The 21752-nt window shown below is 39.9% G+C and overlaps 1 protein-coding gene across 16 annotated transcripts in view; it reads left to right on the top strand.

Moving 5' to 3' along the window:
• The window catches only part of si:dkey-178k16.1 (band 4.1-like protein 1), a 68077-nt gene that overhangs the window by 23237 nt on the left and 23088 nt on the right, over nucleotides 1–21752 (top strand). For all 16 annotated transcript variants that reach the window (XM_078950777.1, XM_078950774.1, XM_078950766.1 and 13 more), the window contains 2 exons: nucleotides 16002–16085; nucleotides 16377–16526. In XM_078950777.1, the coding sequence (XP_078806903.1) occupies nucleotides 16014–16085; nucleotides 16377–16526 (222 nt within the window). In that variant the 5' untranslated portion in view covers nucleotides 16002–16013. The remainder of the gene's footprint in view (nucleotides 1–16001; nucleotides 16086–16376; nucleotides 16527–21752) is intronic.

Genomic DNA, 21752 nt, shown 5'->3' with positions numbered 1-21752 from the left:
CAAACGGGTTCAGGGCAAGTGGGTTTATTTAACTAACAAAAAGCGCTGCAGAGCAGGATGACAAAACTAAAAACAAAAACTTACTGTGGCATGGCAAGGGACATGGACGCCAGACAAGAAGACGTGATCAACATGAGCAGAAGTTAATGGACCAGCACAGGAGGAAGGCAGAGACAAGACTTATATACAGACAGGGCAGACAAGACACAGGTGAACACGATTAGGGCAGATGGGGACCAAAGGAAGTAAAACTCAAGAAACATGACAAGACAGGAAACCTTTCAAAATAAAACAGGAAACAGAACCAAACAAGACAGAACAAGAACTAAAGCGAAAAAAAAGACAACAAACTGAAACCATGACAATAGAAAGGAAAAGAAGTTCAAACATTGATTATAAAAAAGGATATAAGAGATAAAAAAAAAAGAAAAAGGAAAAGAAAAAAGATAAAATATTGATTTAATTGCATTTTGAATGAATAAAAAACAATGATTAATAGAATCAGAATCAGGAATCAGAAAAAGTTTTATTGCCAGGTTCAGTAGAGCGCACTTTACAAAACGAGGAATTTGACTTGGTGTATAGTGCAATTAAGAATAAGTTAAAAATTAAGTTAACAACAACAACACACTATATACAGTAGAGTAAGGTGAATTAAAGTGGGAGCACAGATGGGCTGGGATGGTGGGGCCTGTAAGTGGCACCGACAGTCCTTTGGTGGGCGGGGGGGGGGGGGGGGGGTCACCTGGGGGAGTTGGGGTTCTGTTCAGCAGGCTGGCTGCAGTGGGGAAGAAGCTGTTCTTGTGGCGCGAGGTCCTGGTCCTTATGGACCGGAGCCTCTTGCCAGAAGGGAGGGGCCGAAAGAGATTATGTCCTGGATGAGAGGGGTTGGCTACAATCCTGGCTGTCCGCCTCCAGGTCCTGGAGATGTGCAGCTCCTGGAGAGACGGGAGGTGGCAGCCGATCACCTTCTCTGCTGAGTGGATGACGCGTTGCAGCTTGGCCTTGTCTCTGGCCGTGGCCGCAGCGAACCAGACTGTGATGGAGGACGTGAGGGTGGATTCGATGATGGCGGTGTAAAAGTCTACCAGCATCTTTTCAGGGAGGTGAAACTTCTTCAGCTGCCTCAGGAAGTACATCCTCTGCTGGACCTTCTTAGTGATGGAGCTGATGTTCTGCTCCCACTTGAGGTCCTGGCTGATGATGGTTCCCAGGAAGCAGAAGGACTCCACAGAGGTCACCGGGGAGTCACAGAGGATGACAGGGGGGAGGGGGGCTGGGGCCTTCCTGAAGTCCACTGTCATCTCCACTGTCTTCAGAGCATTAAGCTCCAGGTTGTTAGCGCTGCACTATGACACCAGCCTGGCTATTTCACTCCTGTAGGCCGACTCATCTCCGTCAGAGATGAGGCCGATGAGTGTGGTGTCGTCAGCAAACTTCAGGAGTTTGACAGACAGGTGACCAGCTGTGCAGCTGTTTGTGTACAGGGAGAGTAACAGGGGTGAAAGGACACAGCCCTGGGGGGATCCGGTGCTTGTGGTCCGAGTATCTGAGACGAGCTTCCCCAGCCTCACATACTGCTGTCTGTCCGTCAGGAAGTCTGTGATCCACCTGCAGGTGGAGTCAGGCACATTCATCTTGGAGAGTTTTTAATACTAAAGATGTATGAAAGACATACCGAAAAAATATGTCTTTCAGTGTTTAACTGGCTGTCTTTGGATTATGCATGCCTGAGTAATGACCATTCTTACTCCTCATCTCTCTGTTCAATGCTTGCTAATTTACATAGCAGGGGTCCCAGCAGGAGGGGGCGGGGTTGTAACACGACTCCTTCAGCAGAGCCAGGCTGAGAGAGGCTTTGACATGTAAGATGTTAGATGTTAGAATGCCAGATGTTAGAATGACCAGTTCATTTTATATCTATGAAAATATTCAGGGAGCTATGGGACATGTTCAGCTTTAGGTCTGTGAAAATTGGTGTCGATTGTTGAAACATAAGTTACCATAAAAAAATGTTTGTTTGGAGTCTAGACAGATTTAACACAGGTTTTTGGATGAAAAGGATTTTTTATAAATCATCTGTTACACTTTTAAGTCTGAAAAAAATATGGAAGGCAGCAAACACAGATCCCTACCGTTTTTAATTTTTTTGTGCTGATATTTGAAAGATAAGTTATGCAAAAAAATAGGTGTTTGCAGTTTTGCCTAAAAAGACGTTTTCGGACCTTTTTGGATGTAATGCTCTCTAAGATGTCACCTGTAACTTCAATCATTCTGAATTTTTTTAGGAAGCAGTAGCACATAAATGCCTATGAAAGTTGAATTCTTGGTGCTGATAACCTAAACAGAATTTATGCTAAAAATCTTTGTTCAGTCCAAAATTTCATTAAAAAAATCAAGTGATGAAGTTTCTCGTAGACCCTATAGTGTTACATATCAAAGCTGGAGGTTATTAAAGGCATCTAATTCTGAAATCTCAGCTTCCTGAGACAAACGGCTGATTTATAATAAATTTCTATTATTTGGGTGCACATAATCGACCACTTCCTGTTACGCAGGCACCGTCAGGTGTACACCCATGAAACTTTACATGATAAGAGAGGACCCTTCTGAGTATCTCCAGTTTTAATTTCATGCACATCGGACAAAGCAAAGAGAAAATACAGGGCAGAATGTGCCCAATGCAATAACTAGGTGGCGCTATAGAGCTCGTCCAAGATTGTCATATCCATGGGTTCAGAATGGAAGCCTCATTACCTCCATTGAATTTCAGTGAGATTGGACAAGGAATGTGCACGTGAGAGCAACTTTTGTGTGCACGGCGAGACGCCCAACTTCGCCGCTCTGTCACGACCACACCCCTGCGTTGAAAGTTATGGCTTTTTATCAGAGTAAACTTCAATGGCTTTTCAACAGGTGGACGTCATTTTGAGGTGTGTCGGCTCATCCTACTTGGAGCAGTGATGCTCCAAGTCAAACATGTCATTTCCTGCTGCCAGCAGGTGGCGCTACACTTGTTCCAGATTCTTCCACTGCAGATGTGTTCAAAGTCAGACTACAATCATGCATATCAACTTTGGATCAGATTGGATTTTGCATGGCTGAGTAATGGCCATTTTTCTTTTCATGGCGTGTTTTCAAAATGACCTCCAAGTTCGACGCGCCGCCACGGTCACAAACATCCGTAATACCTTTAAAGCTTCGCAATTTAACATCGGACATGTGTTTAGTTTACAAAACCAAAGTTTGGAGTCATTATTCATAAATCTCTAGGAGGAGTTCGTTCTAGAACGAGGCCTACAAATGTCCAAAATAGAGCAAAAATGACATATTGACACCAATATAGCAGACTTCCTGTGCGACTGACAGCTTGGTCCCAAGAGACTTTTTTGTAGGTTTCCATCTGATGAACATGTCCTGAAAAAATCAAGCTTGTATGTCAAAGCATATGCGGGGGCTCGGGACAAATGTCACTGTAGGTGGCGCTGTCGAGCTGTTTTTGTGCGCCCATGCCAATCTCCTGTAAAATACGAAATTTTTCGCGACTCCTGATGTGTGTGCCAAATTTGGTGAGTTTTGGGGTATGTTAAAGGCCTCAAAAAGGCGACTCTTCCGTCGGAAGAAAAAGAATAATAATAATTAAAGCTACAAGTAGCATTTAGCGGGCCCGAGCACGTGCGACCGCATGGCACGAGCGACCGCCCCGTGAGCAACGCCCTGCTCGAGCCATTCTCGTCGTTTTTTCTTGTCCGTGTTTCTTGTCCACGTTTCTTGGCTCTGGACATATAATGACTCTTATTCTGAAAATCGTAAACAACCTCAGCTGCAAAGCAAAACAGCACAGGATTTTTAAGGTGCTATTGGAGGAGATGTCTGTTGAATATGGTGAATATGAACATTGTGAATCTGAACTTGCATTCTTGACTGACATTACTGGAAAACTAAACCACTTGATCTGCGAGCTGCAAGACAATGGCAAAACTATTTTTTTTTGACCAGCCTGCCTGAGCCAGTGTTTTTCTTGTGGGGATCTTTTCTGCCAGGGCTTGTCAGCTTGGTCAGTGGATGTTGCTGCAGTTGTCTCCCTTGCTGGGACAGCTGGAGTTAAACACAGCAGCTCACGGCTCTGAAGTGGACCCCGTTGCTGTCCCAGTCTGGATGGGCACTGTGGCGATGTTCCAATGGCCAGGCTGGCTCCTGGTATAAAGAGATTCCCAAATACCATTTCCTAACCGCAGAGCCAAGGATGTGTTTGCATGTTTAGGTCAAAAATGTGATGGACAGCTTCATGTTGTCTAAACATGCCACCCTGTTATTAATCCAGTTGATATGGTTCTCCATCTGTGTCTAGGTGATAGAAAAGCATTTTTTTTATATTTAGAGCTCTAAGCAAACAAACAGTTGTCTATATAAAAGAGCTTTTACAATTGTGCACTTTTAGCAGGTCTCTGAGTTCATGTGACCAATGTATGGTGGATTTTCACAGACCTTGTTTAAAACTGAAGGTGAGAGAGACTTAGAGAAATGGCTTCATTGTTCTGGAGTACTTTGTTTCATCCACAGAAGAGTAGAATTGGTGATTGATTTTGAAAAGCTGCTGAAAAAAGTATCTTTTTCAAATTGCAATTTCTAACTTGGGTTTTACATTTTGTGTTCCATTTTTTGTGCTTTAATTGGGAAGCATTTGTTATTTGTTTGGTGTTTTTAAGGTTCTGCAAATATACACATCATTTTTTAGAGACATTTGTTATCAGTTGTGTTTGTTGATTTGTAGTTTAATTTCATTGGATGTATAGATGTCGTGTGGGGGGGAGGCTCGAGAGCAGGTAGGACCCAGGCGCAGAGACGGGAGGCAAACGGGTTCAGGGCAAGTGGATTTATTTAACTAACAAAAAGCGCTGCAGAGCAGGATGACAAAACTAAAAACAAAAACTTACTGTGGCATGGCAAGGGACATGGACGCTAGACAAGAAGACGTGATCAACATGAGCAGAAGTTAATGGACCAGCACAGGAGGAAGGCAGAGACAAGACTTATATACAGACAGGGCAGACAAGACACAGGTGAACACGATTAGGGCAGATGGGGACCAAAGGAAGTAAAACTCAAGAAACATGACAAGACAGGAAACCTTTCAAAATAAAACAGGAAACAGAACCAAACAAGGCAGAACAAGAACTAAAGCGAAAAACAAGACAACAAACTGAAACCATGACAATAGAAAGGAAAAGAAGTTCAAACATTGATTATAAAAAAGGATATAAGAGATAAAAAAAAAGAAAAAGGAAAAGAAAAAAGATAAAATATTGATTTAATTGCATTTTGAATGAATAAAAAACAATGATTAATAGAATCAGAATCAGAATCAGAAATCAGAAAAAGTTTTATTGCCAGGTTCAGTAGAGCGCACTTTACAAAACGAGGAATTTGACTTGGTGTATAGTGCAATTAAGAATAAGTTAAAAATTAAGTTAACAACAACAACACACTATATACAGTAGAGTAAGGTGAAGTAAAGTGGGAGCACAGATGGGCTGGGATGGTGGGGCCTGTAAGTGTCACCGACAGTCCTTTGGTGGGCGGGGGGGGGGGGGGGGGGGGGGGGGGGTCACCTGGGGGAGTTGGGGTTCTGTTCAGCAGGCTGGCTGCAGTGGGGAAGAAGCTGTTCTTGTGGCGCGAGGTCCTGGTCCTGATGGACCGGAGCCTCTTGCCAGAAGGGAGGGGCCGAAAGAGATTATGGATGAGAGGGGTTGGCTACAATCCTGGCTGCCCGCCTCCAGGTCCTGGAGATGTGCAGCTCCTGGAGAGACGGGAGGTGGCAGCCGATCACCTTCTCTGCTGAGTGGATGACGCGTTGCAGCTTGGCCTTGTCTCTGGCCGTGGCCGCAGCGAACCAGACTGTGATGGAGGACGTGAGGGTGGATTCGATGATGGCGGTGTAAAAGTCTACCAGCATCTTTTCAGGGAGGTGAAACTTCTTCAGCTGCCTCAGGAAGTACATCCTCTGCTGGACCTTCTTAGTGATGGAGCTGATGTTCTGCTCCCACTTGAGGTCCTGGCTGATGATGGTTCCCAGGAAGCAGAAGGACTCCACAGAGGTCACCGGGGAGTCACAGAGGATGACAGGGGGGAGGGGGGCTGGGGCCTTCCTGAAGTCCACTGTCATCTCCACTGTCTTCAGAGCATTAAGCTCCAGGTTGTTAGCGCTGCACTATGACACCAGCCTGGCTATTTCACTCCTGTAGGCCGACTCATCTCCGTCAGAGATGAGGCCGATGAGTGTGGTGTCGTCAGCAAACTTCAGGAGTTTGACAGACAGGTGACCAGCTGTGCAGCTGTTTGTGTACAGGGAGAGTAACAGGGGTGAAAGGACACAGCCCTGGGGGGATCGGGTGCTTGTGGTCCGAGTATCTGAGACGAGCTTCCCCAGCCTCACATACTGCTGTCTGTCCGTCAGGAAGTCTGTGATCCACCTGCAGGTGGAGTCAGGCTGTGTACAGTGTGTACAGCAGAGGACTCAGCACACATCCCTGTGTGGAGCCTGTGCTCAGCGTCGGTGGACGAGAGGTGGGGGTCAAGTTTGACTGTCTGTGGTCTGTTTGTCAGGAAGTCCTTGATCCACGAGCAGGTGAGTGGGTGGAGTCCTAGTTCAGACAGTTTGTTGACCAGAATGTCAGGAATGATTGTGTTAAAGGCTGAGCTATAGTCCACAAAGAGCATCCTGGCGTAGGTGTCTCTGTGTTCCAGGTGGCTCAGCGCAGTGTGGAGGGTGATGGAAATGGCATCATCCGTTGATCTGTTTGCTTTGTAAGCAAACTGGTGGGGGACGAAGATTGGAGGGAGGGAGTCTTTGATGTGTCCCAGGAGCAGCCGCTCCAGACACTTTGTGATGACAGCAGTGAGTGCAACTGGGCGGAAGTCCGTGAGGAAGGCTGTGGATGAGGACTTTTTGGGTATCGGGATGATAGTGGATGACTTCAGGCAAGCAGGGATGAAAGCCTGAGCTAGCGACAGGTTGAAGATTTTTGTGAAGACCTGGGAGAGTTGATCGGCGCAGGCCCGCAGAACCTTTCCGGGAACTCCATCAGGTCCCGCCGCTTTCCTGGGGTTTACCCTGCTGAACATCCGTGCCATCCGTGCCACGTCCATAAAGGCATTGTTTTTATATTTAGAGCTCTAAGCAACCAAACAGTTGTCTATATAAAAGAGCTTTTACAATTGTGCACTTTTAGCAGGCTGAAAAAATTTTCTTTTTAAAATTGCCATTTCAAATTTGGGTTTTAAATTTTGTGTTCCATTTTTCTGTGCTTGTATTGGAAGGATTTGTTATTATTTTGTTTAAAAGTGCTACATATTGTATATACACATAATTTATTTAGAGAAATTTGCTATACGTTGTGTTTTTTGGTTTTGTAGTTTAATTTCATTGGATTTATATTAAGGAAAAGAAGTTGCAGCATTGATTAAAAAAGGATAAAAGAGACATTTACTGTCTAAGTCTTATGTTACATCTGTAGAACTGTACTGAGAGTTGGGTTTTGTTTTGGAGCACATTCATATGTTTTGTTTGTAAAAAAAAAAAGATAAAATATTAAGTTAATTGCATTTTACATGACTAGAAAAGCAATGATTATTCATAAAAATCTATGAAAGACATACAAAACAAATGAAAAAGCAGTCTGCCCTCCCTCTTGTGTCTAAACTCTTGTCACCTCACCTCTGGGTTAGTTAGCATACGAACAGGCAGCTGGTGTGTGTGTGTGTGTGGGGGGGTGTGTGAAATTTGACTCCAGCAACAGGTCAGATTGAGGAGCAGGCTGCAGCATAAGGAAAAAACTGAAGCATGTAAGAGGAAATGACATCCTACAGTTGACCAGTTCATTTTATATCTGTAAAGAATATTCAATAAGCATTTAGACATGTTCAGCTATATGCGTGTGAAACTTGGTGTGGATATTTGAAGCATAAGTAATTTTAAAACACACTTGTTTGGAGTCCAGACGGAAAAAGCACAGGTTTTGGGATGAATCAGGATTTTTTTAAAATCATCTGTTTCACCTGGACTTCTGAAAAAAATATGGAAGGCAGCAAACACAGATCCCTACATTTAAAAAAATAAATGGTGTTGATATATGATGATTAAGTTATGAAAAAAAATAGGTGTTTGTAGTTTTGCCTAAAAAGACGTTTTCGGACCTTTTTGGATGAAATGTTGAATAAAAGTTCACCTGTAACTTCAATAATTCTGAATTTTTTTAGGAAGCAGTAGCACATAAATGCCTATGAAAGTTGAATTCTTGGTGCTGATAACCTAAACAGAATTTATGCTAAAAATCTTTGTTCAGTCCAAAATTTCATTAAAAAAATCAAGTGATGAAGTTTCTCGTAGACCCTATAGTGTTACATATCAAAGCTGGAGGTTATTAAAGGCATCTAATTCTGAAATCTCAGCTTCCTGAGACAAACGGCTGATTTATAATAAATTTCTATTATTTGGGTGCACATAATCGACCACTTCCTGTTACGCAGGCACCGTCAGGTGTACACCCATGAAACTTTACATGATGAGAGAGGACCCTTCTGAGTATCTCCAGTTTTAATTTCATGCACATCGGACAAAGCAAAGAGAAAATACAGGGCAGAATGTGCCCAATGCAATAACTAGGTGGCGCTATAGAGCTCGTCCAAGATTGTCATATCCATGGGTTCAGAATAGAAGCTTCATCATATCCATTGAATTTCAGTGAGATTGGACAAGGAATGTGCACGTGAGAGCAACTTTTGTGTGCATGGCGAGACGCCCAACTTTGCCGCTCTGTCACGACCACACCCCCGCATTGAAAGTTATGGTTTTTTGTCAGAGTAAACTTCAATGGCTTTTCAACAGGTGGACGTCATTTTCAGGTGTGTCGGCTCATCCTACTCGGAGCAGTGATGCTCCAAGTAAAACATGTCATTTCCTCTTGCCAGCAGGTGGCGCTACACTTTTTCCAGATTCTTTCACTGCAGATGTGTTCAGAGTCAGACTACAATCATGCATATCAATTTTTGATCAGATTGGATTATGCATGGCTGAGTAATGGCCATTTTTCTTTTCATGGCGTGTTTTCGAAACAAGGTCGAATTTCTACGCGCCGCCACGGTCACAAACTTCTGTAAAAACTTAAAAGCTTTGCAATTTAACATCGGACATGTGTCTAGTTTACAAAACCAAAGTTTGGAGTCATTATTCACAAATCTCTAGGAGGAGTTCGTTCTAGAAGGAGGCCTGCAAATGTCCAAAATAGAGCAAAAATGACATATTGACATCAATATAGCAGACTTCCTGTGCGACTGACAGCTTGGTACCTACAGACTTTTTTGTAGGTTTCCATCTGATGAACATGCCCTGAAAAAATCAAGCTTGTATGTCAAAGCATATGCGGGGGCTCGGGACAAATGTCACTGTAGGTGGCGCTGTCGAGCCGTTTTTGTGCGCCCATGCCAATCTCCTGTAAAATACGAAATTTTTCGCGACTCCTGATGTGTGTGCCAAATTTGGTGAGTTTTGGGGTATGTTAAAGGCCTCAAAAAGGCGACTCTTCCGTCGGAAGAAAAAGAATAATAATAATAACTCTTACAGATACAATAGGGTCCTTGCACTCCGTGCTCGGGCCCTAATAACTCTTACAGATACAATAGGGTCCTTGCACTCCGTGCTCGGGCCCTAATAATAACTCTAACAGATACAATAGGGTCCTTGCACTCCGTGCTCGGGCCCTAATTACATTTTATAGTGGCTTAAGCAGATGGTGTAAGTTGAAGGTACTGGAAAAATGTATAGAAATACTTTTTGACTATACTAGTAATTCTAAAACTATAAAATTACAAACATATTTTTGTGAGGATATGTCACATAAAAAAAACGTTTTGAGACGTTATTTTTTTTAACTGACAGATCCTCACACATACACACAAAAATCATTTTGAGACAAAGGTGGTGCAGTGGTTAGCGCTTTTCCCTCACAGCAAAAAGGCCCCGGTTCAAGTCCCAGATAAGGGACCTGAAACAGAATCACCAGTGTTCTTTCTTACCCATCTCCGAGTACTTGCGTGCTAAAGAATGTCCCTGAGGTTCTGGCTTCCACAGAACATCAGCGCAACAAATGACAAAACGATTGATAAAAAATAAACAGAAGTGAGAAGATGCATCAGGGACGTTCTTTAGCACGCAAGTACTCGGAGACGGGTAAGAAAGAAATGGTTTAGGAACAGTGGATGTTCATGGGTCCAGTTTTAAAGGTAAAGTGTGTGTTTGCTTCCAGAAACTGAGCTGGAATCTGATTGTTTTTCTTCCTTCTGTTCTGCTGTAGGAAACTCAACAAAAAAGCCTTGAAACGTTAAGATATCCATCCATCTATCCATTTTCTTAACCCGCTAAATCCCTTTCGGGGTCCCAGGGTTGCCAGAGCCGGGCCCAGCTACTGTTGGGCAGGGCAGATATCCAATATATAGTTAAGTTTTGTCAGAAATTGGGGAATGAGTTTTAAATCACAACCCTAAGTGAAATTCTGTCCTTCACATTTAACTGAAACGTAGAGTTTTCTTGTTTCACCCAAGCGTTCACATCAGAGGGAAAGGTAAACGCTGTGAGGAGGCTGCTGTTTACATCTATCTATCATTTCTGACTCCTATTAATATTCTAAATGCAGCGCACTGAAGGACATCACTTAAACCGTTTTAACAGTGTAAGCACTTTCCCACATCTATTGTGGGACTTAATTAGGTCGATAAAACCTCTGAAGTATAAATAGAAAGAAACCAGTATTTTTGTTTTAATGGGAGTCTGTTTGAAGACAGTGAGCGCCGCAAACATTTTTAGCTTGACTCAACGCCACGCTTCACACATCTCCATCATCTGTCTGGCACAGAGGAGGCCTGTGGAAGCCAGAACCTGTTGTGATCCTTTTTTTGGATCATAGAATGACTCAAATGAAAGAGGCGAAGGCTTTCACAAGCATGTCCTAAAGTATTGCTATAACAGCTGTGAAGCTGATATGATGTTCTCCTACGAGATCACAGATTGGCTGATGTGAGACAGAACTTGTAAGAGATCGGATTAGAGACAAATGTTACGGCTTTGCTGATGAGAAGTTTGAATTTTTTTTCTGCGCTTTTGCTGCACAACAGAGTTTTATTCTAGCCTGATTTTTTTCTGTTTTAGGGAAACTTTTTCTCAAAACTTTCATTGATTTGTAATTAACAATGACTGTTTTAGTCTATTTAGTCTTTTATATAAACCATTAAATGTTTAAGTTTTTTTGGGGGGTTTGGTTGTTGTGTTTATGTTGTGTGTCTTTGTGGCTCTTTTCACTGGTTCCTTCTATTTTCCAGATGTATTCTCCACATTTTTGTACTTTAAATTTTACTCTTTTTTTGTTTTTGTTTTCTGCTTCCTTAATTTTTTTTATATTTATCTGAATGCTTGAATGAGTTTGGAATACATGCCGGCATAACAGACCTGGCATGTTAAAAACCCATGATTAGGAAAAGGAAGCAGAACTACACAATGCAGTTGTGCAAAGAAAACAGACCCCGTTAAAGACCCACTCTGATGAAAATTTTGTTTTGTGTTTTTAACATGTTCTTGTGGCATTTTTGTGATGATAGAGGACTTAAATACAGCAAATTGAGCTTAAAATAAAATTTCTGGATATTTTTAGTTTAAATTGTTGTGATTGATTTGTTTACACAATATTTATAGATTTTTCCATTTTCTGATGAATATTTGAAACCCATGGTTTGGTAAAATCCTTACATGATGTCATCTCACAGTCCTGGTGGATGTCGCACTCCAAATTGTTCAAAGGTTGTTTTTTTTTTTTTAAGGCCCTAACCTTACTGTGAACGGTAGATCTTCCTTATTAATAGCAAAATAGAAACAGGATGCACGTTGAGCAAAATTAAAAGACCAAGGCAAACTAAAAGAGAAAAAAAAACCTTCATTAGCCTACAGTATTTTTCTTCCATGAAAGTTCCTCCTTTCCTAGTCCATCAGGGGTTTATTGGAGCCCATCTTCATGGTGTACCTCAGGGTAATGGCTTTGTTTCACTCCTTTCACTTTTGGTTGAAACCTCTCTAAACATTTTGAGTCTTTTTGTCTTGACATCAGTGGCTTTCATCTCCTCCTGTGGCCACAAAGTTATAGCAGTGGGGCATCCGATTATTGGCAGAGAATTAGTGTTTCTGAATTGAACTTTGTTCTTCTTATCTATCATTTATATGTAAGTGAGCATTTCTTTTTGATCCTGTTCTGTCTGAAGGACTGAAGGACTTAGTTGACAGAGGCAGGGCCTGTCCTTGAAGTAATAAATCCCTGGTTTGTTTTCCATTTAAATCTCCAGCTACCCATTTCTTACTGGGACATCAAATTGCTCTTTTATGACATCATTAGGCTCTTTTATGCCCAAAACTGCAGTTTGTATGAACCAGATCTTCTTGATTGATAAGGGGGTCTAAGGGCATCCCTGCCCTTAGACCCCCCGCGAAGGGGGGTCTAAGGGCAGGGATGCCAGTATAGCTTAGTCAGTTTGTTAGTTCATTTTAGTATTTTTCTACTGAACTCTTTGTATTCGTGATCCTTTTGATTTCATGTTTTACTTCGAAGCCCATCGAGACGACTGTTGTTGTGATTTTGGGCTATACAAATAAAATTGAATTGAATTGAATTGAATATGGAGTGATATTTCTGCCACCACGTTGCACACAAAACTTTCTAAGGTGTAAATGAAAATGTTAAATAGTTAATTATTTATTATTTTGCTTTCAATTTTTTTATTTTTTGCTTTCAAATTTTTTTTTTGCTTTCAAAAACTTTTTTTTTTGCTTTCAAAAACTTTTTTTGGGTTTGCAAAACACGTTTTCCTGTGCGATGTGTAAAATCTCGCTTTTGTCCTATATTTGATTGTGCTGACCACTTTGAGCGCGATTTAGCGTGATAAAACTGCCACTGCCAGCGGCAAAAAAGTTTTCGCATGCGTTGTGTGTCATCTCACGTTTTTCTTATCTTTGATTTTGAGTTAAGTTTCAGTTTGACGTGACAAAGCTGCCATCAAAAATTTTTTGCCGCTGGCAGTGGCAGTTTTATCACGCTAAGTCGCGCTTAAAGTGGTCAGCAAAATCAAAGATAGGACAAAAGCGAGATTTCACACAACGCACGGGAAAACGTGTTTTGCAAACCCAAAAAAAGTTTTTGAAGGCAAAAATAAAAAATTTTGAAAGCAAAAAAAAAAGTTTTTGAAAACAAAAAAAAAAATTAAAAGCAAAAAAAATATCAAAGCAGAATAAAAAATGATGTGTGCAACGTGGTGGCAGAAATATCTCTCCATAGTCTTGGAGCCCTTATTGTGTCATCTGGACAAAAGCATTGACAGACTGATAAATGTTATGCCGGGCTGCATAGTGAATTAGGGGTTAGTACTTTCGCCTAACAGCAAGAAGGCTATAGTTCGAATCCCTGTTTGGACCCATGGTCTCCTTATGGGATTTCTCTGGGCACGGCGGCTTCCTCCCACACTCCAAAGACATGCTTTGTAGGTTAATTGAAGAGTCTAAATTTTCCAGAATGTACCCTGCCTCTGCTCAACAGTAGCTGGGAAATGCTCCAGCTGCCCTGCAACCCTGTAGGGATTCAGCGAGCTCAGAAGATGGATGGATGGATAATGGATATCCTGGCTACTGATTGCTCACTGCAAGATGGGGAAGGGGACTTCTCTCTAGTGCCCAAAAAATGTTTCATTGCCGAACATTTTTGCCCCATTCAGCTTTCTTTTTATCAAATACTATCATTCTTAATCTCTCCTGTTCTCTTGGAGCTTCTTCTGTTGCATTGAAAAAATGTTACCACGCATTTACATGAAGAAAACACACAAATATGTGTTTGTATATTGCTTGGAAACACATTTTATATCATATTGCACGTGTTATGTGCGTTTGGAATTTGGAATTTATTATTTTTATTTAATTAAAACTTAACAATTCTGGCTTTTTAAAGTTATGGAGAAACATGGAGCAGAGTGGGTGTCATCTGCAGCCTCCTAAGAGCCAGACTGCAACCCCCTTTGATCTGGCTTCATTATACAATGACGCATAATGAAAGCTGAGAATAACTTTCCTCCAGCCTCACAATCTGTATAGGTTCTTAGGCAGAACATTTAGAAAAATACATTTGTGTGGACTCCACTCTTTAAAGGGAGAATGATTTGGTTGGTATGATTTTTTTTTTTTGTATTATTTTTTTATTTTAAATGTTTGATGTAAAAACTTGCAACTGCAAATATATGTCCTTCATAATTCCTATTTACTTAAAAAAAATGGATGTGATTTTTCATATTTCTTTTATAACATTTAGGTGTTTGGGCAGAAAGCTTATTGATTACAATTGTTTAATTACAAACACAATAGTAATATCAATACTTATAAATATTTTATTAAAACTGTATTTAGTAATTGGTAAATCTTTATTACTTGTCTCTTCAGCAAAGCATTTCTTTGTTTTTGTTTTTTTTTGTGGAAAACTCAATTTTATTCCTTAAAGTATCTTTTATAAATTGAAAGGGTGGACTTTTAAAAATGAATGGAAAATCCAGTGCAATATTCAAACAGAAACAAATAAAGATTGAGAAAAAAATAAGTGAAGCAGATTTTAATATCCTTAGTGCTGCTTCTTCCTCACATTCATTCCTACTTAAAAAAAAAACTAGATCTCTGCAGTCTGTTTTACTCAAGAAAATTTATTTTTTATCTGAAAATTACAGCTTACTATAAAGCTATCACAAGCCGGTGACCCTGCACTCAACTCTCGTATTAAAGCTCATTTAGCTGGGTGCTTTATTTGGGATGATTCCTCTCTCTGCTATCAGCCATTTTCCTGTGGATTGCCAGGAGAAGCGGTGTTGCGAAAGACTCTGGCACCAGTGTGGCAGTGGTCACCTTCAAAGCACAAGCCTCCTCCATCTGCAGCTCATTGGCATTTTGCTAAATTCTTGAATGGCTTTTACTGTCTTCTCTTCCTCTTTCTTCATCCTTTGTTTTTCCCAGCCTTCCGCCTCATGCTCGTGTTCTCTCCTTGTTTTACTCTCTAATTCTGTGTCAGTGAGTCTGCTGCCTTGTGGAGCACTGCAGGGCCCCCTGGCTGATGCAATTCCTGCTATTTTCTTAGCTAGTGTGAGGCGGGAGCATCCTGGAGCCAAAACCCTTCATGCAAAGTGCTCCTGTGGGAGGCTCTAAGGACTGCTCTTTCAATCTCTGTCACTATCTTTCTGCATACAATAGTGAGCATGCATGTATTAAAGATCCTAATCTCCATGGTGGATGGTAATTAAAGCTTAGAGGAGGAAATTAGGTGTCTCGTCCTTCCTTCTAATCTATCAAGGTAGTTGTGCGTGTGGTGTTTATGTAGATAAAAAAAAGGCCCCACATTTATGGTGAGGTGTTTCTTTTATTAGATCAAATTTTACCTTTACTGTAAAACAGGAACACATTGAATGAATGACCCACTCCTATCATCCTTTGATCTATTGTAAAAGCGCTCCCTGTTATCTTTCATTTTACGATTCTGATAAGCCAAAATAGAAAAAGAAACTTGTCATTTTCTAGGACTTACTTTCAGCAGTGACAGGAGTTCATTAGAAATTCCACTTTTTGAGCGGACTATTGGCGTGGAGTGAGCCTCCCTCCATTTCCCGCTATCCCTTTGTTTTCAAACCTAGCTTGTCAACTGCATTTTTTCATCTGCTCCTGATTCAGAATATTTGAACAAAAAAAAATACAATTTTAATCTTAATTTTCTTCATACATGTCCTCCATCATGAGATAAATGCTACAAGAACATGTTAAAAAAAAAAGGCAAAATTTTCATTAAAATGGGGTTTTACGTTCAACCTAGAATTATATACAGAAAAGAAAAACAAATGGCATGAATGTTTGACTTAAAAAGTTTTTTTTTTTTTTTTTTTTGCAGGACAGCTTCTCCATGACGACAGAGACGGCTTTGGCTTGGGAAATGAAGACGGCGATGGAGGCCGATATCGGGAAAACCAGTCAGGTACGAACCTTTTGCAACTGTCTGGAAGATTTTTTTTTTTGTTCAGTCAGGGAGGCCTCCCAGCTTACTGTTTGATATGTAAGGTAGCAAGATCTTTATGTCTTTGCCAATGATTTAACATCTTGGAGCAGCAGCTTACATCTTCAAAGGCTTCTGTGAAAAAAGCGCGGTGATTTGTTATTTTCTGGAACAAATGCCTAATACCTCGTGAGACCCAGTTTCTTGAATATTAACATGCACGACTAAGGTGAGCAACATTGCACTCACCCCATTAGTTTTTTCTTTTCCCAGGTTCAAGAGGACCATGGGGAATTGGATGATAGTTCAGAGAAGACCCCCAGCAAAGCCTCCAAATCCCCCCAGAAAACTACTAAACGGCTTAAGACTGTGCCAGTCAAAGTCACTCTACTCGATGGCTCAGAGTACAACACAGGAGTTGAGGTGTGCACGTTTTTTTCTCTTCCTGTTTCAGAAAAATGTGAACATTAAATAAAACAGAAAGCTGCAGAATTGCCAAGACTTCTAAAGTGGCCGCGACTGAGATGTTTATTTTTATCTGAGTTTTTCACACTTTCAAAGAGGGGAAATCAAATGAGCAGTTGCACTTTTTTCAGTTCAAAACTCCAATATCAATGCTATGAAGCAGTATTTGCAGCATTATGAGGTAAATTGAGAGAAAACTCAGGATCCTTTGTGTCATCTTCTTTCAGTGTCAGTTCTCGTCAAATCACGTCTTTGTTTTTCAGCACACAGCTTGCCTAAAGGCCTGTTTAGACTTCACAGCAACCAACCATCGCATTAATCGTATTTACAATCGTGTGGTCTAGGTAATACTAATCTTGGCCGGTTTTGCTTGCGAGTGTCCTCAATAATTGCGATGAACTTCTGAGTGTTGTTTAGAATTTTCAAGCAGCTTGATTGTCTCTAGCGTTTATTTTTAACATGAAAGAACATCTTGATCATCCACTTGCTGCGTCTGTGAACGTGCAGGTACACAATGAGGCAGAGAAGGGAATGGAACGTACGTCCACTAAACAGGAGCCTAGCGGCAAAAAAAACAAAAACCCATAAAAGGGGAATTGCATTCTCTAGCGTTGCAAGATATGAACTATGACATATCTTTCCAGTAACTTTACTCTATTTTCTATAGCTGTCCACTCTCTCTGTTTCTGTGTGTGTATGAAGTTAGGTGTTTCCTAACTTCTTTAATTAAGTTTTCATCATCAGCTGTGATCACATACTCTAATTGCTTGAAATAAATTCAGGTTAAATGACGCGATTTGCATGCGATTACACTACAGCAGGTGTCACATTTCCGGGGCAATTTCGCTCCGATGGCCTTGCGACCAATGAGACCCAAGCAACTACAAATCGCTTTGAAGTACAAACCGGGCCTGAGCCGCCTATGGTTTGAGAAAGTTTCCAACTGTCCAAAATGTAACTGTCTGTCTAAGCCCACATCCTCCTGTGCGGGTCTCAGTGATCTGTCAGAAAGAAACAAGAGGACCTTGGTGCAGACATCAATCTCCACAACCGGAACCAGAAGTCCACCGACACATACATGTAACCGCGGCTATTGATCCTTTAATAGCTGGACTCTTAATAATTAGATGAAGGCTAGGAAACAACAAAATTGAAACAAATCAAGCTTTTGGTCCTAAAAACCACATTTGAAGTCAAATATACTTACTCCTTACTGATAAAGCAGTAGTGCTCATTTTTCAACTTGACCAGCTTCCCTTCCAGGGGAATAAATGTCTCATATTTTTTAGAGAGAACTTTTTTTCTTTTTAAAAAAGGACACAATTCCAGATTGACATTTTTTGTTAAAACGTTTGATTGCCATAGGTCTTTTTTATATATATATATATATATATATATATATATATATATATATATATATATATATATATATATATACCTAAAAAGGTGTTCAAAAGTGTCCTTTCTGTACACTAAAAATATCTAAATTTATGGAATAATCGAATGGTACTGCTCTTTTCATATTATCATAAATTTAATACCTTTTCATGTTGCTTTTCTTATGGAAATTAGACTGACTGGCATTTGGGATTCAGTATTAAAATGCTTCTGCTGTTTGTTTATATTAAGCTTCACAGATAAAAAGTATACAAAAGAAAAATGCACTTAAATATTCGCAAAAATGCTGGATTTTCTAGCTAAATAAACCCACGCACCAGTATCTATGCAGACCCACACATTCATACAAATCTGTAAGCCATCATTTTAAACGCACACGCTAATATATATAGAGAATATCTGCACACCTAACTTTTCTGTGTTCATGCAAAGGTGAACACAGACACATACTTGGACACACACTTTATCCTTTTTTTCTACATTTTCTTAACACGTTTACATTGTTTTTTTTTTAAAGCACAGTCTTACTTAATCTTTTTGCAGTTGGTCATTTGGCAAAGAGGAGCTAAAATTTGCATAATTGTTGAACTGATGAATTATCAAAGTTAGTAAATTCATGGAAAGAATCTCATCCAAAAAGTGTGATGTCAAACAATTTAGTGTGAACTTTAGGTGCTCTAATTATTACTGTTTTGTGCGCTGTTTTTATCTAAATGACTTTATGCATCAGGATTTGGTCTCGTTTCAAATGTTTGAAGTTTTCCTGATTATTTGACATCTCGTTTCTTGCTTTGTCAGACTTTGCAAAAATATTGCTGTGCTTTCAGGAATTATTTCATCAGAAAAAAGTGATCATGCACATTGCTAATCTGGCAAAAACAAAGCTCCTATAGGATATGCGGCTACACACATGGCTTCTTTTAATAGGACTGTGTTGAAAGGGATTTGGTTCAATATTTACAACTTTGCTGGAATATAATTGGAGGAAAAATAGATCTTACTGTGCTTTTGAACTATATGTCATACCCAATATTTTTATAGTTAAATTGTTTCTGTCTAGCAAACAGACGATTGAGGCCCATGTACTGTGCTTGCACACAGCTCACAAGTGACCCCACAACAGACCTCAGTGAAGTATAGGCTGTAAGACGGCACATGAAAAGGAGTTGGCTTTGTTTTTTTTGTTTTTTTTTAAGTTTTACACATTGCTGCAAATTATTGTCAGTTCTCTTGATGGTCTTTGTAAATGTTTTGGTCAGAAACATATACCGTACTTTAGTAAATATAATATATTGTGTACATGTATTATTTGGTTAATATTGTCTTTTTGAGTCTTCCATAATAGAGATTGAATGATTACTACGAATTTATTATTTCTGTATCTGCCAAAAAAATGTAAAATGTAAACATGATGTTGCTTGTAGGTTTTGTTGAGATTCCAGTACAGACTATGACAGTTACATAAAAAGTTTCTTTAATTCCAGAGATCTATAGATATTTACAGATGACCTACTTAACTGGGAAAGAGCAGCAAGAAAATAGTATCCAGCATGCTCCATGTGAGCAGTGTTGCTCTTCCCACACTTCAGCAGGTAAATCTTGGTTTTCATCAAAATGTCTTGTTGGTTATTGTCAATGTTTCCTCCATGAAATGTCATAAAATAAAATAAAAACACGTTAGAAGCAGTTTTATTGTTTCTTCTTGAAATCTTATTATGATTTCAAAGGCAGTGTTCCACACCAGCAGCAGCACCCAGCACTGATCAGGGAAATGATTATTTCAAAAGTGTAAAATTCCAATATAAAAAATAAACGGGTTATTGATTCTTAGCCCTAGAAGAAGCTGGGGAAAGATGTGCAGCTCCATTCTCATTAAGACAAAGAGGTGATGAAGTGAGGCAGGTGAGACGGTCTCTGCATGGTGGAGAATAGACCCAAATAAACAGAACCCAGCTGTTAATAATGGTGCAGCTTTTAGTGGGTTTTTGTTTTGCATGCAGATTGATGCAATGTTGTGAACTCTGACTGCTTTTGACTAGTTCCAATTTAACATATGTACATTTAAATCCTGCAATGGCCAAAAGAGATAACCCCCTATCTGAAAAAATCCCTTCTATTAGAAACAAGAAAAATGTTTCTAACATTCCCGTCAATGCTGATGGGAGGTTTTGTCTTGTGACCGTATGTCATTAAAAAAGGTCAAGATTTTCTTTTAACCCTTGTGCTATCCTAGGCACTTTAACATTGGAAGTGGGGTCATAGACCCCAGAAGACAGTGTGCTAAACCCTTTTTCTTCAATGATTTGTGATCTTCACTGGTGTCCATGGATTACATGAAATCCTCTTCACCTTTATCCACCTTTGTCATGGTAGGGAGACACGTCAATGCAAGGGTGGGGTCATCTGGACCCCATAGCACAATGATTAAATAAATAAAAAAGTGGAGTTATCCTTGTTCTCACCATTTAATATAAAAACTCAAAATCTAAAAATTGGCATATGTTGCATTTTGTCCATCGATAAGAATTACAAACACACTCAATTTTACTAAGAAAAATGTGTTTCCAAGAAATATATATGGATTACTTTTCTCTTTTATAGGTCTTTGTTTAGTTACTTCTTTATAGCTTCAACCATTCTCCAACAAAACCGTATCATGTAATAAGTTCTAGCTGTAGTTGTTTTAAAAAAATATCTGTACTGGTACTATTACTACCAAAAATGCAAGTTTTGCAATCTCACTATGATTGTACTTAGGAGAAGCATGTATATGTCTATAGATCTGCTTTTTTATTTATTGAAAGACTGTATTGGCTGCTGCTAACAGGTTGTAAAGTTGCAGAGAAATGACCTGTTTGCCTTTCATCTTCAGTCATTTCCCTTCTTCTGCTTTTATGGCTTTGTCACCCACATGATCTTACATAGCAAATGAGCATCGGGCACCTTTATTTTTCTTCAAGTCAGCCTACATTAGTCTTTCTTTCTTAGCTACACACACATGCACGCACATCGGTTCTTAGGTCATCTGGGAAGTGACGCTCAAAGTAGTGCACTCTGACAGAAAATCTATACAGCTGACTGGTGAGCTCTTATGTTTGTCCACGTAGAAAATAAATTGTCAGACGGGAAGATGAAGAAGAAAAGATGAACAGAGTAAAAGGTGAAGAGAAAGTTGAAGAGAAGGTGGAAATAAGGAGTACGAAGAGCTAAGTCTTGATGTTTATGTTGGTCAAAAAGCGGAGGAAATCAATGCATTAATTAGGATTGTAATGTGGAAACAATGATTGAAACCAGCAGTAAAGCAACCTGAACTGACCATCGATATCTTGACTTCATAGATATTGACTTTAGATGGCGCATTTTACTGAGATCAGTCTTTGATTAAGATCCACGCTGTTGTGGTGAAACATACTTACGATACTCAACTACTTTCAAGAAAAGCTCAGTTAAAACCAGAGGCAAGTGAAATTTATTGTAAAATCCAAAGAAAAAACATTTTAGTTGCATTATTGTCCTAATTTAATAACTAAACATTTTTATGATGATGGAGGACATATAAAAAGAAAATTGGGCTTAAAATCACATTTCTGAGTATTTTTTTATTGAATCGTTGTAAATCAGAAGCAGACTAAAAACACTGTTGGAAAAAAATGTATTTCTGAGGTTAAAAAAACAAACAAAGCGCTAGCTCTCATCAACAGGAAAGGGAAGGGGGCGGGGCTGCTCCATGTCAATGGTCCCACCTATTCATTCATCTTCTGATCCCTTTGTTCCCTCCCTGGGTCA

This window comes from Oryzias latipes, chromosome 7 (assembly GCF_053564925.1).
Source record: "Oryzias latipes strain Hd-rR chromosome 7, Olatipes_Hd-rR_3.1".
Classification (NCBI taxonomy): domain Eukaryota; kingdom Metazoa; phylum Chordata; class Actinopteri; order Beloniformes; family Adrianichthyidae; genus Oryzias; species Oryzias latipes.
Note: the sequence above shows the minus strand (reverse complement) of the source record. Positions and strands in the feature narration are given on the sequence as shown.